The 16,190-nt window shown below is 44.0% G+C and overlaps 1 protein-coding gene across 1 annotated transcript in view; it reads left to right on the top strand.

The window, feature by feature from the left end:
* The window catches only part of LOC311147492 (uncharacterized protein), a 74,846-nt gene that overhangs the window by 43,832 nt on the left and 14,824 nt on the right, over positions 1-16,190 (top strand). The window contains exon 4 of the mRNA XM_084184231.1: positions 9,786-9,913. Within this exon, the coding sequence (XP_084040357.1) occupies positions 9,786-9,913 (128 nt within the window). The remainder of the gene's footprint in view (positions 1-9,785; positions 9,914-16,190) is intronic.

The raw sequence follows: 16,190 nt of genomic DNA, 5'->3' as shown, positions 1-16,190 counted from the left end.
CCTCTCTCGCCAGAGGCAGTATTAACAATGTCAATGCCAACAGGGTCCATGATTCTTCAGCTCATTGGCTCTCTGTGTCTCCCCTCATCAGTAATGTTACACAACAGCACTAGCTCATTAAGCAGCACACTAACTCTTAGCAATCTGATTAGTGTGGCCAAAAGGTCAATAGGGGGTGCTTATATTTGTCCTGTTTCACACATGTACAAGTGTGTAACCTGTAGTGTAAAATATAAATGTGTTTTTTGCATATGCCACTTTTGCATATCCCACTCCGTGTAGCTCAGTTGGTAGAGCATGGCGCTTGCAACGCCAGGGTTGTGGGTTTGATTCCCACGGGGGGCCAGTATGAAAATGTATGCACTCACTAACTGTAAGTCACTCTGGATAAGAGCGTCTGCTAAATGACTAAAATGTAATGAGACACCCTCGGAGAGTAGGGTCACGGATCAGTCATTATTGATGGCGACCCTGGAGCGATTAGGGTAAAGTTCAAATCAATAGATTTTTCACCTAGTAAGCTTGGCGATTCGAACTAGCAACCTTTGGGTTACTGACCCAACGCTTGAACCGCTAGGCTACCTGCCGCCACCAAAGTGTTGCTGCTGTGGTTGTTTAAAAAAAATCGGACTGATAATTATTATTCTTTAGCGCGCTAGTCCTCTTACATCGTTTATGCTAGAAACGCCATTCAAACTTTAAAACGTATAGACTGGTCTGGAATAGTGTGCTTGCATACAACTTTTTGATACCATTTATACTTTTTAAACTATTGAACTTTTATTCAACTTCATCCACTTTAATGGGATTTATTCAACATTCTAAACCTCCCATTCTGAAACTGTGACTTCCAACATTCTATTTACTGTAAACAATGTAACTTTTGACACAAATCAGCTACTTTGACCACTTTCCCAACAAGTTAGACAAAAACTTAGAGCGTATAAAATATTTTTCTACTTATCTGCTATTTAAATCAGAAATCAGAACACTTCTTCCACTACCACAAAAATACTTTCGAAGAGCTGAAGCAAGGCACACAATTTTGCTTAATAGAAAATGACCATCTAGTTATCATTAGCCTACGCTCTGCTGTGCATCCTACTTGGCTAGACTAACTCTTGATAAAGATATAAACATGCATGCGATAGGCGTGGTGGCGGCCGGCGGGGGATGTTGAATGAAACTGAAGAGAACAGTTCAGTGCCCACGTGTGTTTTCCCACAAAGCTGTTTTCCTTAGCGCTAATGCTAAACAGGCACAGTAGTACAACATGAAAAGATGCAAAGTCCTACTGGCAGAAGGCTGCTGCTGTAGCTCAGGGTTAGGTTAGCATAGTAAGCTAGCATTGCGTGTTGTGGGTGCATTACCACAGTGCTCTCTGGCCCAGCTCCCATATGGATTCCCCTCGCTGGACCATCTGCACGCTATTATTTCCCTCAATGGGCTGAAATGGACCATCATCTTTTTAACAGATTACTTCTCTTGTTGTGTGGATAAATATTCCAAGGGCTCACTGTTGCAATACTTCATCAGATGAAGGTGATGATAACATTCCAAGTAAAAACACATCCTTCTGAGACAGGTGTCAGGTCCTGGCCTGCGCTGGTTAGCTAGAAAGTGTAACCTCAAAACAGACCAACGCTAAGTGTTGACCAGTTGAGTAGGAGGACAATACTAGCCATGCTCATAAGCGTATGCGCTTTCTCTTGTGGATAGGCTTCAAACGTTGAATTCCATTGCTTGCGGTGCACTTCTCTCTCTTTCTCTTTAAACCTCTTTCTCTTTCTCTTCTCGTGATGGAATGTTGCTCTGCATTCAAGATACCAAAATAGTGGGCTCCAAAACTAATAATTATTTCCACTAGCAAGTTGTTTGACTTGTCTTAAGGGTTTCCTGCGCAGGGTAAATAAGTAGCAGAACTTTGGAAAGCTATATTCAAGGGATTCACTGTCAGGTTCATCGTTGTTGTTGTTTTACCGGCATAACATGTTCTACTTTTAAGTGAGTCTTCTTAACTCACGGCTTAAGTAAAGTCTCAATCCATTTTCATGAAGAAAAAATAAATGGCGGAGACGATTCAGCTTTCACATGGATTGAATATACTGAAAAAGAAAAAATGTGATCTGATGTATAATTCTTTAATGTTCTGGAACTGAGGCCTTGGGCCCCAAAGTAGATTGTGTTTTACTCTGACTTTGATTAAGTGGATTTACTTTAGGACCCTGGACCCTACCAAACACTTACAATAACTCTGATACAGCGCCAAGCTCACACAACATCCCATATGTCTCTCTCTCCCCCTCTCTGTATTTGCCATCATTTCAAAATGCTATAAAACATGGATGGTTTATACTGTACACCACATCTGGAAACACGTCTATTTCAGTCCCAAAGTTGTTTGTTTTTAATGCATTAGTGTAAATGGGAGCTTTTCAATTCAGATTTTGCTCTAATAAAACTTAAAATCAATTACATTTCTACAGTTTACAGCTTACTAAATGAGTTTACAGCTTACTAAAAGAGTTGACTCGCACGTGTGTACGTAACTTAGGCCTATATTTTGTAAATTTATTAAAGTTAGTTTAAGAGAAAGTACCCTCTGTTCATTCTCCTTTGAAACAATTAATGAATCGCTGGTTAAGTATGTTTACACCCTGCTTGTGAAAATTGAGATTATGTAAATAAAAAAGTACAGCAATAGCCTCTTTATTGTGACGAGTTGCAATCCCCATTTGTACTTTTATTATCCTGCAGTTTTCTGAATATTGCACTCCCACCATTCTTGTCAGAACATGAATCAAAAGGAAAAGCTATAAATAGCTTTTGACACATGCGCGCACGCACGCACACACACACACACACCCACACACACCCACACACACACACACACACACACACACACACACACACACACACACACACACACACACACACACACACACACACAAATTAGGGTGTTGAGGCCTCAGACAATGCAGTTGGTCTCTCTCTGTTACATGAATAGATGGCTAGCCCCAACCCATATGACTGGGACGGGAGAGAACTTCAACAGGCAACAAGATATTGTTGATAAAGCAACAGAGAAGCCAGTCCCCCCTGCCCATAACAGAGTCAAGCTTTATCGCAACGACCCTTGGTGTCTGGAAGAGGAGGAACCCAGAAACAAATGAATTAGCAAGTTTAGTTTATCAAAGGAAACCAGTATTTACTACAGCTAGAAATAGAACTGCTGTATACAGTCAGTCAGAGTGCCGCTGAGGCTGAAACAATGGAGTTGACCATTGATTCCCAGGGAACGTTCTCACCGTGTGTGTCTCCTTCTTCTAACCGTGTCTGGGAAACTAGTAGGGGGAAGGAAAATGACTCACGGATTGGTCTACCCTGGTCTGACCTGCTGGAGATGAATAAAATATGTGATTGATATCCACATAAGAAACTAAGGCTAAACAAACCATCGGATCGTTGAACGGCACTTTGTAGTCCTATAACCAAATGGAAATTCAGTGATGATTTCATTTGGGCACAAGAAAAAAATGCTTCCTGCTGAATTTCATCATCTCACACTAATGTATACACTCCTTGTGGCCATTTGCTTAAATGTATTTGCATGTTGTTGGTCTTCCCAATGGAGTGGATAAGTAGCGGAAAACATGGATTTGGTTTGTTTTCCCATTCCATGACATGGAGCATTCCGGAATGTTTTTGAGGCCACATTGCTGCCGTGGTGGTGGTCAAGGCTGTCATTTTGTCATTAAATATTTTGCTCAAGTTACCTTTAGCTTCAGATATGTCAGGGTAATATACAAACCTATGGTAGTCTATTTTGAAATTCAAACAATATACTGTATGGAAGTAGCTATAATAGTTATATGCCAGTAACATTCAAACATTTAAGTTACAGTATGTTTTGTCAGTCAGGACAGGGGTCTATGTAGACACTTCTATTACCCTCCAACTCTGAGCCAATGAAAACAGCAATGGAAGCAATCATGTTTCTATAAAAACCTCTGTTTATATGATATCATTTTTTCTTTGTCCTGATATCACTTCCCTTTGCTCAGTATCTTCAGCTACAAATGAGCCTTTTGTTTTCATGTGCTCAGAGAGAAAAAAGAGTTCCCTCTAGAGATACAGTGAGGGAAAAAAGTATTTGATCCCCTGCTGATTTTGTACGTTTGCCCACTGACAAAGAAATGATCAGTCTATAATTTTAATGGTAGGTTTATTTGAACAGTGAGAGACAGAATAACAACAAAAAATCCAGAAAAACGTATGTCAAAAATGTTATAAATTGATTTGCATTTTAATGAGGGAAATAAGTATTTGACCCCCTCTCAATCAGAAAGATTTCTGGCTCCCAGGTGTCTTTTATACAGGTAACGAGCTGAGATTAGGAGCACACTCTTAAAGGGAGTGCTCCTAATCTCAGCTTGTTACCTGTATAAAAGACACCTTTCCACAGAAGCAATCAATCAATCAGATTCCAAACTCTCCACCATGGCCAAGACCAAAGAGCTCTCCAAGGATGTCAGGGACAAGATTGTAGACCTACACAAGGCTGGAATAGGCTACAAGACCATCGCAAAGCAGCTTGGTGAGAAGATGAGAACAGTTGGTGCGATTATTTGCAAATGGAAGAAAGACAAAAGTACTGTCAATCTCCCTCGTCCTGGGGCTCCATGCAAGAGCTCACCTCGTGGAGTTGCAATGATCATGAGAACGGTGAGGAATCAGCCCAGAACTACACGGGAGGATCTTGTCAATGATCTCAAGGCAGCTGGGACCATAGTCACCAAGAAAACAATTGGTAACACACTACGCCGTGAAGGACTGAAATCCTGCAGCGCCCGCAAGGTCCCCCTGCTCAAGAAAGCACATATACATGCTCGTCTGAAGTTTGCCAATGAACATCTGAATGATTCAGAGGAAAACTGGGTGAAAGTGTTGTGGTCAGATGAGACCAAAATGGAGCTCTTTGGCATCAACTCAACTCGCCGTGTTTGGAGGAGGAGGAATGCTGCCTATGACCCCAAGAACACCATCCCCACCGTCAAACATGGAGGTGGAAACATTATGCTTTGGGGGTGTTTTTCTGCTAAGGGGACAGGACAACTTCACTGCATCAAAGGGACGATGGACGGGGCCATGTACTGTCAAATCTTGGGTGAGAACCTCCTTCCCTCAGCCAGGGCATTGAAAATGGGTCGTGGATGGTTATTCCAGCATGACAATGACCCAGAACACACGGCCAAGGCAACAAAGGAGTGGCTCAAGAAGAAGCACATTAAGGTCCTGGAGTGGCCTAGCCAGTCTCCAGACCTTAATCCCATAGAAAATCTGTGAAGGGAGCTGAAGGTTCGAGTTGCCAAACGTCAGCCTCGAAACCTTAATGACTTGGAGAAGATCTGCAAAGAGGAGTGGAACAAAATCCCTCCTGAGATGTGTGCAAACCTGGGACCAACTACAAGAAACGTCTGACCTCTCTGATTGCCAACAAGGGTTTTGCCACCAAGTACTAAGTCATGTTTTGCAGAGGGGTCAAATACTTATTTCCCTCATTAAAATGCAAATCAATTTATAACATTTTTGACATGTGTTTTTCTGGATTGTTTTGTTGTTATTCTGTCTCTCACTGTTCAAATAAACCTACCATTAAAATTATAGACTGATAATTTCTTTGTCAGTGGGCAAACGTACAAAATCAGCAGGGGATCAAATACTTTTTTCCCTCACTGTATGGCTTCCTTCCGCTTGCTGTCCTGCTCTCCATTAAATCACTCACTTGATTCTAATCCACAGTGAAATATGAAATGTGTGATTTCCCCCCAATTGGAGTTGCCAAATCTGGGTTATAACAACCGGTTACAACAACATATTCACTGAGATATAACTATCTTTTACATGGAACAAACATACTTTTTATGTTATAAAAACAATATGTCAGATTAAGGATTTATAGTTCTAATGCGAACGTGGTATTGGATCTAGAATGACAATAATAACACAGATTATACTACAATGTTATGGCATTATAACAAGGCAATAAAACTCAGCAACTGAACCGACAACAAATGGCTTCTGTTTCTCTGCAGAAACTACAGCGGAACAAAACCTCTGCCGAAGTAGCTGCCCTCTTCCTTTAGTTAGTCCAAATTCATGCCACATTACCTAAAAAAGAGATTTCCGGATATTCGATACATCATAATGAAGAATTAGGTTCCATTACACTGCGGGCTTAACCTTTGCAGAGAGCATTGAGCACTTGCCAGCAGTCATCAATATTTAACAGCTGTTGTTATTATGAAATTCTTTATAGGCTAATGTGGCTTGCCGGCTTGCACGCAAGGGTTTGGCCAGGTGCCAGCGCTCTGTCAGGGACCAGAGAGAAGATTGACAGACGGTTAGTTTGCGTGACAACGGGGCTTCGGTCAGCCAGCTCCTACTCTGCCTGTACTGCAGCTCCCTCCCCTCTCCCGCGCTTCTCTCTCTCTCTCTCTCTCTCTCTCTCTCTCTCTCTCTCTCTCTCTCTCTCTCTCTCTCTCTCTCTCTCTCTCTCTCTCTCTCTCTCTCTCTCTCTCTCCCTCCCTCTGGTGTTTCTCGTTCTCCTGTGGATTTCCTGAGCTGCAAAGGGAGGGAGGGAGGGAGGGAAGGAGAAAAGGGAATAGGCAAAGGAGGTGGCTGTCAGCCAGTTGCCTTCCCCTCCCCAACCTACCACCCCATAGCCTCAAGTGAAGATATGTGTGCTATCTCTGCGTGCACGCAAGGCCTTTCAGAGGGGAGGGGAACAGAGTGGAGCTCTCACGTGACTGGAGGTCTTTAAAAGCCCAACAGGCTCTGCCAAAAGATGGCACCCCAGTAATATTTACTAAGCTGGGAGCTGAATGCTAGGCCTTCACAGGGAGCAGCCATAAAATACTGCACTTCCATGGAGACTTGAAAATACTGTATTGACACACAGGGAAAATGTAAGACAGGGCTGTTTTGAGTTTTTTAAAGTCTTGTAATGACTTGACACACTTTTTCAGCAATTTGTATGAATGAATATAGAGCTAATGAGTAGGCTACTAAAACAGTCATTTTAGGCTTTCCATTCCATTCCCCCCCAAAAACGTGGACCAAATTACTCAAGAAACCAGAGTGCTTTTATTATTTATGAACTGCACGGGTAGCAATCTCAGAAAGCTTGTGAGAGGATACAGACAATGAAATATGACACTTTCCAGCTTTGCACGCAATACCTATAATTCTACCCGCCCTCCCCCCTCTCCCTCCTTCTGAACCCACGACTGGTTCTCTCAGTTGCTCATTGCCTTGTGAAACATGTCTTTGTGTGCCTATAATGGGCTATTACACCAGGAATAACAGCATGTCGCACGGTGAACAGATGAATTAATGATTTGATCTAGTGACATGTCATGCCAAAGCCTCTCTCCACTTCCTCGTTTGGTAGACGGGAGGATGTGGGTTAGGGAGGGATGTTACATGTAAAAAGGGTGCGTGACGAACCCCACTTTTTTCCACCGCACTTGGCTCCACCCGCAGATTTCATTACCACTGAGGGCTGGCCCCCCTTGCCTCCCCCAACACATCCCAACACACACACACCCCACGCCACCCCCATCGTTAGGCAGCATCCACGGTAGCCCAAAAGTTCTGGCGTTGACACCCCGCTTAACACGATCAAGTCAACAGATGCCATCTCCAACACGCACACATCACCGACACTGTACCGGTTTGTCCTCCTTTCCTCATTTGCAGCCAAAGCCTAGCCTACTCATTGGAGCCTTGCCAAAACGAGCATCCTTGTCCCCCCTTTCTACTTGAACCAAGTGCTGGAGAAAGGTCAGGGGAAGCGGTAAGTTGAGATAATATGCTGATTGAATAAAGGCATCAGGGGAATTTCAGCTTGCTGGGCCTGAGGCTGCCGGAAGAGTCCCCGGCCATGGATGCCAAAGTATAGTACCCATTTGAGTACCCTTGCTTTCAAAATGTGGGGGCTGTGAGCACATAGAGCCCCTCACTTCCTTCCCAATGTGTCCACTTCACAAGTTGTGTATTTGACTGATGGGTATTAGCCATGCATTAGATGATGCACCACCATATAGGACTATATATGAAGTCCTGTAGTTTTAGGAACACACCTGTAATGTTGTTGGCTCAACCACAGACTGCTACTGACATTTGAGGGCTGTATTATTTAAAGCAGGGCGAGTAAGAAGGACCACTTATACCATCATAATTGGGCCTCTAGTCTACATATCCTGACAGTTGTCACCTCACACTAAACGGAGTGTCTTAATAGAGAGCATATAAACGTCGAATCATTAGGTTTTCTGTTTTCTTTGAGACAACACCAAAACAAGTGTAATGAATAAAGTCACTGTTGGCTGAGGAAGCACAACTCCAATGATTAATCATCCAGTATATTTGTCTTTCCGGACTCGCATCCTCTCCAAGGCTTTCGTAAGGGCTAGAGTAGAGTGTGTGTGTGTGTGTGTGTGTGTGTGTGTGTGTGTGTGTGTGTGTGTTTGTGTGTGTGTGTGTGTGTGTGTGTGTGTGTGTGTGTGTGTGTGTGCGTCCGTGTGCTAGAGAAAAATCATGGTCATTGAAAAACTCTGATTCATTACCTGCCCTGGTTTCCACCAGTCAGACTAAACTGAGGTGACTGTAGAATAAGAGTGCGTGAGGGGAGAGTAGGGGGTGAAGTAGGTAGAGTACGCCTTGTGTATTGAAGTAAAGATTCAACCTGTGGTAAAAACAGAGAAGGAACATGAACATGTAGCTCTAGCCTTTGTATCATAAAAAAAAAGTGGTTCAAATCGCTCGCGTGCCTCGGACGGAATTAAGTTCAGGGAAATTGTCGGAAAAGCTGCTGCTCGCCGGTGTAGTGCTGTAGAACCAGCGGAGATGTGGAAAAGGAAGGAGGGAGGGAGTTAGGGGTTGTGTCTGAGTGGAGCAATGAGAGCGGGTTAAAATGAGTCCTAGGTGTTGGTAGAATACACTGTAAGGTCCCGGCGCTTGCTCCTTCATTGGGACCATGGCCCGGTGAGTGTGCGTGACTGTGTAGGTTTGACAGGCCGGCCACTGATCCCATCTGGGTGGAGCAGGGTTGGGGTCAATTCCAGCCAATTCAGGAAGTACACTGAAATTCCAATTCCCTTCAATGCTTTTCAATGAGGAAAATGTGGAAATGGCATTTGGTTTACATTCTGAATTAACCATGTGCACGTTCAATAGTGAGTAAGAAACCAAATAAAATAGGATAGCCTGTGTGTTTTGTCTTTACAGTGCAGGATAACAGGAGAGCTCTATTGGTTTAATAGTCTCAGGGAAATGTTATTGCCAGTGTGTGCGCACTGTTTCGTGCCAATCAGATCAGAAAATCAGATGTTCTAAATGCCATTTTGTGAGGTTTTTCCAAAATAAAGAGTGCGCCATGTGGTGGAAACGTGTAAAGTTTGCTCTTCTTAAGTACCCCATCCTCACTGCTAAATAACTTGTATTTAACTGGGAATATGTTGTGTAGGGGTTATGCCTAACACATGTTAATGATTTACCTTTCCCCACTCCCATACAATATCATTTTATGTATCAATGTCGATTTGGAATTCCATAATGATAAAGCTAGTTGATTTTCTTTTTTCTTGCAAAACGCTTGAATTTGCCAACCACTAAGTAAGAACAAGTAAAGGTAAAGTCAAGTCATAGGGAATAGAAACTTTGTAACTCTTATATTATGTGGAGACTCCATTTATGACTTTTCCCTATCTCATATTTTCCAGTGAATCATGAGAAGCCGTCCAGCAGAAAACATATCAGTCCATCCACCAACCCCCTCCCCGAGCCCAGAAAAGACAGCCTGCCTATGGCTATGGGCAACAGCATCACAGAGAGTGGGCTCCTTCTGGAGGTAAGCAGCCAAATGTGTGTGTGTGTGTGTATGTGTGTGTGTGTGTGTACATGTGCATGCATTTGCATATGTGTGTCAGTGTGTGTGCTTTAGTGCATCTGTGTGTGTGTGTTGTCATTGTTAGAGAGTGTGCCTGTCACAACAGCGACCATCTCCTCGGGTTATGCCGTAGCAGGCCCTGAGGGCTTTTGGGATGAGGGGTGGGGCACAGGGGGGCAATAGCCCCCCTTCCTCTTCCCCTGACCTCTGCTGGAGCGATCTAATATCGCATGACGGACGTGGGGATGGTGGACAGAGAGGGAATGGATAAGTGCAGTTTAGCTCCAGTAGATGCCAGAGTGGACTCATCATGACCAGTTGGCCCCCTGCAGGTCTGCTGGCGGGAAACTGACTTAAACACCCGGAGTCATGGAAATGCGGAGGTTAGAATTTTTCAGCGTTAATCTTCTTCTGGAGGCAGCTTTGCAGAATGGTCACTAGCTGGCACAGCCACAAAGTCATAAAATCACATTTTAAACCTAACCTTAACCTTAACCACACTGCTGACCCTAATGCCTAATCCTAATTTTAAATTTAGACCAAAAAGCACATTTGTGCTTTCATAATTTTTTTTACAATATAACCCATTTTGACTGGCCCATCTAGCGGAAATCGCTCAGTTCTGCCTCCAGTACAAGATTCAGGACAATAAATGTTAACTTGCTGAAAATGCACAGAGAGAAATCTCAGTCACTGGTGCTAAAATGAGCGCATAAGAGAAGAGAGGAGGTGCAAGATTGAAGAGTAGTCTTGCAAAATAAGAGATGTTGTTAAAGTGTCTGTACCACTGCATCATGAAGTGACTGACTCCATACCAGCCAAACAGGTGCATGGCTGATGAGTGTGAACAACAGTGTGTTCGTGAGAGACCCAACTGGAGCTAGTCCTGAGCTATAATACACATGTGAACCACAGTGTGCTCAGATCATTGTTTGTGATCTAATTAGGCATTCAATGTGGTAATGAGTGTTTTATTAAACAAAGGGCTATAACACTATTCCTAACCTAACCAACCCCTGCCTATCCCCCCATGCACACGCACACACACAGAAACACACACACACAGAAACACATTCAGAACACACACACACACACAAACACACACACACACATACACACACATAGAGAAGAGCCCAGTGAGGCTTCGGTTAACGTGTCAGGCTGTCACAACACAGGCTATAAACAAAGAGTCGATTGACTGTGGCAATAATGTGTCGCCTTTCCTTGCGTGACTCCAGAAATGACTAGCTTCACGGTGGTTGCCGTTGCTGTGGCAACGGGCTCTCCTGAGGCAGCGAGAGGATGCCAGTGAGTTTCCCCTTTCTCTCCCTGCCGGCTGCCGCAGATGACTCAAAATACTAGGAACAGCTCTTTTTCACTGCGACCCTGGCACTGCTGCTTTGATCTCGTGGTGACAATGTGAGAGAGGAGGAAACCTATCAAATGTGTGGAGACAAAGGCATGTCACCCCTCCACCCCAGTCCCTCTCTTTCTCTCTCTCCCTCAGCGCAGCCCTCTGCCGTGTCCAAATGTAGTGAGCGTATTTTTGGTAATGCGTGCAAACTGCCTCTTAAGAGTTATAAGTCAAAGCTTTTAACCTTCCACCTCGTTTATAGGAGTCTTGAGGGTATTTGGACTTTGAATTTGAAATGTTTTCTGGTCCAGGCCAGGAGCAGGTGCAAGTTTCCATTACCTAATGCTGTCGGAATTCCATGAACCGGGAGAAAAATAAATGCTGGGAAGCAGTGATTTTAAAATGCTCCCTCTCTCTCTCTCTCTCTCTCTCTGTGAAAACAAATGGAAGAGAGAGAGAGAGAATTCCAACAAGGGGATAGTATTGATAGTGTGATACAGTGACATCTGGCTTAGAGAGAACATATCATATCTGAGGGGTTGGCTGGAGTGCTGCAGCATCATGAACACAGTGACAGCTCTGTCTATGAACCATCTGGGTGTGTAATGTATTATGAATTCATTATCGGCATTTATGTATTGGACTGTTATAGTGCAATGAATGCTTATAGCAAGTCCTATTAAGCACTGGTGAAACCACATTAGGCATCAAAGAAAGTGATACTAAATCTACATCTTCATTGTGAGTAGTAATAAACATTTACTAATACATACACTGTTTCCTATATCCACTATCATTATTACCCCCCCCCCCATACACCTGCGTTAAAGAACAATAATAGATATTCGTGCCAGAATGCAAGAGTAGCTTATCACGCACTGGCCTGCTGTTTTCGCTGAGCAGTGCTTGGTTGCACCATGGCTGGTCGCTGGGGGAAGGGGAGTGCATTTACTAGGTCAGCAACCCCACTGACTGTTGCAGGAGTGTGTGTGTGTATCAGCAGCCCCCCTGACAGTTCCAGGCGTGTGCAGTTTAAACATGTCAAACACTGTCTTCATCCACAACGCTACACACAGAGGGGGAGGGGAGACTCTATCTTTCTACACACACACACACACACACACACACACACACACACACACACACATCAGCGCACTCATGCACACACACTTAGAGATCCATTGCCCGCAAACATATAAGCACACACACACACACACACGTCTCAGAGCAGTACCTGTATACATTAGTACATTAGCAGTGAGCGTGCACAATAAACAGGGGATTAAATGGCATGCCAGTGAAGTGAGCTCACCCTGTAAGGATCTGGGGAGACTCAGTAGTGATAAAGAGAGATGTCATACATCCGTTGACAATTACCAGGGTGGATTTTCTTAGTGTCTCCCTGTAATCTATGAACATGGTTTTGTTATTGTTTTCAACCTGGGGTGTGGAGGATCAGTAGTGAATTGAATTGAGTAAACTTTATTGGTCATATTTAAAGGGATACTTCCTGATTTTGGCAATCAAGCCCTTTATCTAATTCCCCAGAGTCAGATGAACTAATAGATACCATTTTTATGTCTCTGCATCCAGTATGAAGGAAGTTAGAGGTAGTTTCGTGAGCCACTGCTAACTAGCATTAGCTCAATAACTGGAAGTATGTGGTATCTACTAGCATATTAGCAGTTACAATAGACTTCCAGTCATTGTGATAACGCTAGTTAGCAATTGCACTAACGCTGGTTAGCAACTTCCTTTAAACTGCACACTGAGACATAAAAATGGTATCCACGAGTTCATCTGACTCTGGGGAAGTAGATTGCGAAAATCCGGAAGTATCCCTTTAAGTAATTGCAATGGTTTTTGTGGTCAACATACACTACCGGTCAAAGGTTTTAGAACACCTACTCATTCAAGGGTTTTTCTTTGTTTTTACTATTTTCTACATTGTAGAATAATAGTGAAGACATCAAAACTATGAAATAACACATATGGAATCATGTAGTAACCAAAAAATATATATTTTATGTTTGAGATTCTTCAAATAGCCACCCTTTGCCTTGATGACAGCTTTGCACACTCTTGGCATTCTCTCAACCAGTTTCACCTGGAATGCTTTTCCAACGGTCTTGAAGGAGTTCCCACATATGCTGAGCACTTGTTGGCTGCTTTTCCTTCACTCTGCGGACCGACTCATCCCAAACCATCTCAATTTGGTTGAGGTCGGGATATTGTGGAGGCCAGGTCATCTGATGCAGCACTCCATCACTCTCCTTCTTGGTAAAATAGCCCTTACACAGCCTGGAGGTGTGTTGGGTCATTGTCCTGTTGAAAAACAAATGATAGTCCCACTAAGCCCAAACCAGATGGGATGGTGTATCGCTGCAGAATGCTGTGGTAGCCATGCTGGTTAAGTGTGCCTCGAATTGTAAATAAATCACAGACAGTGTCACCAGCAAAGCCCCCCCCCCCACACCATAACATCTCCTCCTCCATGCTTTACGGTGGGAAATACACATACGGAGATCATCCGTTCACCCACACCGCGTCTCACAAAGACACGCCGGTTGGAACCAAACATCTCCAATTTGGACTCGAGACCAAAGGACAAATTTCCACCGTTGCTCGTGTTTCTTGGCCCAAGCAAGTATCTTCTTCTTCTTGGTGTCCTTTCGTAATGGTTTCTTTGAAGCAATTGACCATGAAGGCCTGATTCAAACAGTCTCCTCTGAACAGTTGATGTTGAGATGTGTCTGTTACTTGAACTCTATGAAGCATTTATTTGGGCTGCAATTTCTGAGGCTGGTAACTCTAATGAATTCATCTTCTGCAGCAGAGGTAACTCTGGGTTTTTCATTCCTGTGGCGATCCTCATGAGAGCCAGTTTCATCATAGCTCTTGATGGTTTTTGCGACTGCACTTGAAGAAACTTTCAAAGTTCTTGACATTTTCCGTATTGACCTTCATGTCTTAAAGTAATGATGGACAATCGTTTCTCTTTGCTTATTTGAGTTGTTCTTGCCATAATATGGACTTGGTCTTTTACCAGATAGGGCTATCTTCTGTATACCCCCCCTACCTTGTCACAACACAACTGATTGGCTCAAACGCATTAAGAAGGAAAGAAAGTCCACAAATTAACTTTTAAGAAGGCACGAGGTGATTACCTCATGAAGCTGGTTGAGATAATGCCAAGAGTGTGCAAAGCTGTCATCAAGGCAAAGGGTGGCTATTTGAAGAATCTCAAATATTTTGATTTGTTTCACACTTTTTTGGTTACTACATGATTCCATATGTGTTATTTCATAGTTTTGATGTCTTCACTATTATTCTACAATGTAGAAAATAGTAAAAATAAAGAAAAACCCTTGAATGAGTAGGTGTTCTAAAACTTTTGACCGGTAGTGTATTTATCTACACACAAAATCAAACACACTGTCAAATTGTTGTACCGTCAAATTAGAAAAGGTTTATATTGACACAGGTGTCAAAAGGTGTTAGTTAGTAGTTCATGGTAGAAGCTACATTATTGCTGCTGTTTATTGCATTGTCTAGTAGACATTCTCTTTATTGTTCTTTGTCGTCTTCCTGACATTCCCCCTCTAAATGAGCTAATTGATCCGTAGTCCTCATGCATCATGCAAGGCATCACAACACATTCGCTAAGATAATGTGACGGTCATTTTGAGGTTACACCACCAGACACACAGCCATGGAATTTGTTTTTCAATAAATCTGTGAAATATGCCTGTCACTCAAAATGAGGGAGTACTAGGGAATTAGGACATGAGCAAAATAATGGGGGGAAAGAAGTTGACAAAGAACAGAAGCCTGTTGAAGTATGAGGCGTGTTGTTAGTTTGAGGTTGAAGAAACAGAAGGCCAGTGGCTGTGTATGTTGTGTTGTGCCACACTCTGTAAGAGCTGGGCAGCCACAGAGGGCAAACATAAACCTTAGCCCACAGACAGCTACCACACCAGACCAGATCAGACCACCCCTTATCCATCATGGACTGTACACACACCCCAAACACACAGCATCATTGAACATAGATCAATACATAGCCAAACAGCAGCAGTAGTAGTCCCAGTGCTAGCCTGTGCTAGCCAGGACTGGAGCAGTGTAGCAGCCTGGGCTGACCTGGTGTTGCTCACAGTAAACTGGAGGTGACAGGTCTGGCAGGAGCACAGCGCCAGTCACGCGATCGCCGGGGTCTTGACCCAGTACAAACACTGGGAAGTTCATAAATTACAGTTTGGGGAACCGACTCCTCTGCTTCCACCGCCCTCCTTCCCTCCTTCCTTCCCTCCCTCCCTCCTCCCTCCTCCTCCCTCCTCCTTCCTTCCTTCCTTCCTTCCTTCCTTCCTTCCTTCCTTCCTTCCTTCCTTCCCTCCCGCCCTCCCTCCCTCCCTCCCTCCCTCCCTCCCCTCCCTCCCTCCCTCCTTCCTTCCTTCTTCCTTCCTTCCTTCCTTCCTTCCTTCCTTCCTTCCTTCCTTCCTTCCTTCCTTCCTTCCTTCCTTCCTTCCTTCCTTCTTCCTTCCTTCCTTCCTTCCTTCCTTCCTCCTCCTTCCTTCCTTCCTTCCTTCCTCCTTCCCTCCCTCCTCCCTCCCTCCCTCCCTCCCTCCACCCCTTCCTTCCTCCTTCCTTCCTTCCTTCCGCCCTCCCTCCTTCCCTGCCTCCCTCCCCCTCCCTTCCTTCCCTCCTTCCCTCCCTCCTTCCTTCCTTCCCTCCTACCTTCCTTCCTTCCTTCCTTCCTTCCTTCCTTCCTTCCTTCCTTCCTTCCTTCCTTCCTTCCTTCCTTCCTTCCTTCCTTCCTTCCTTCCTTCTTTCCTTCCCTCCCTCCCTCCCTCCCTCCCTCCCTCACACTTCCTTCCTTCCTTCCCG

The sequence above is a fragment of the Coregonus lavaretus genome (genome assembly GCF_964263955.1).
Source record: "Coregonus lavaretus genome assembly, chromosome: 2".
Classification (NCBI taxonomy): Eukaryota; Metazoa; Chordata; class Actinopteri; order Salmoniformes; family Salmonidae; genus Coregonus; species Coregonus lavaretus.
This window is presented reverse-complemented; position numbering and strand designations above follow the sequence as displayed.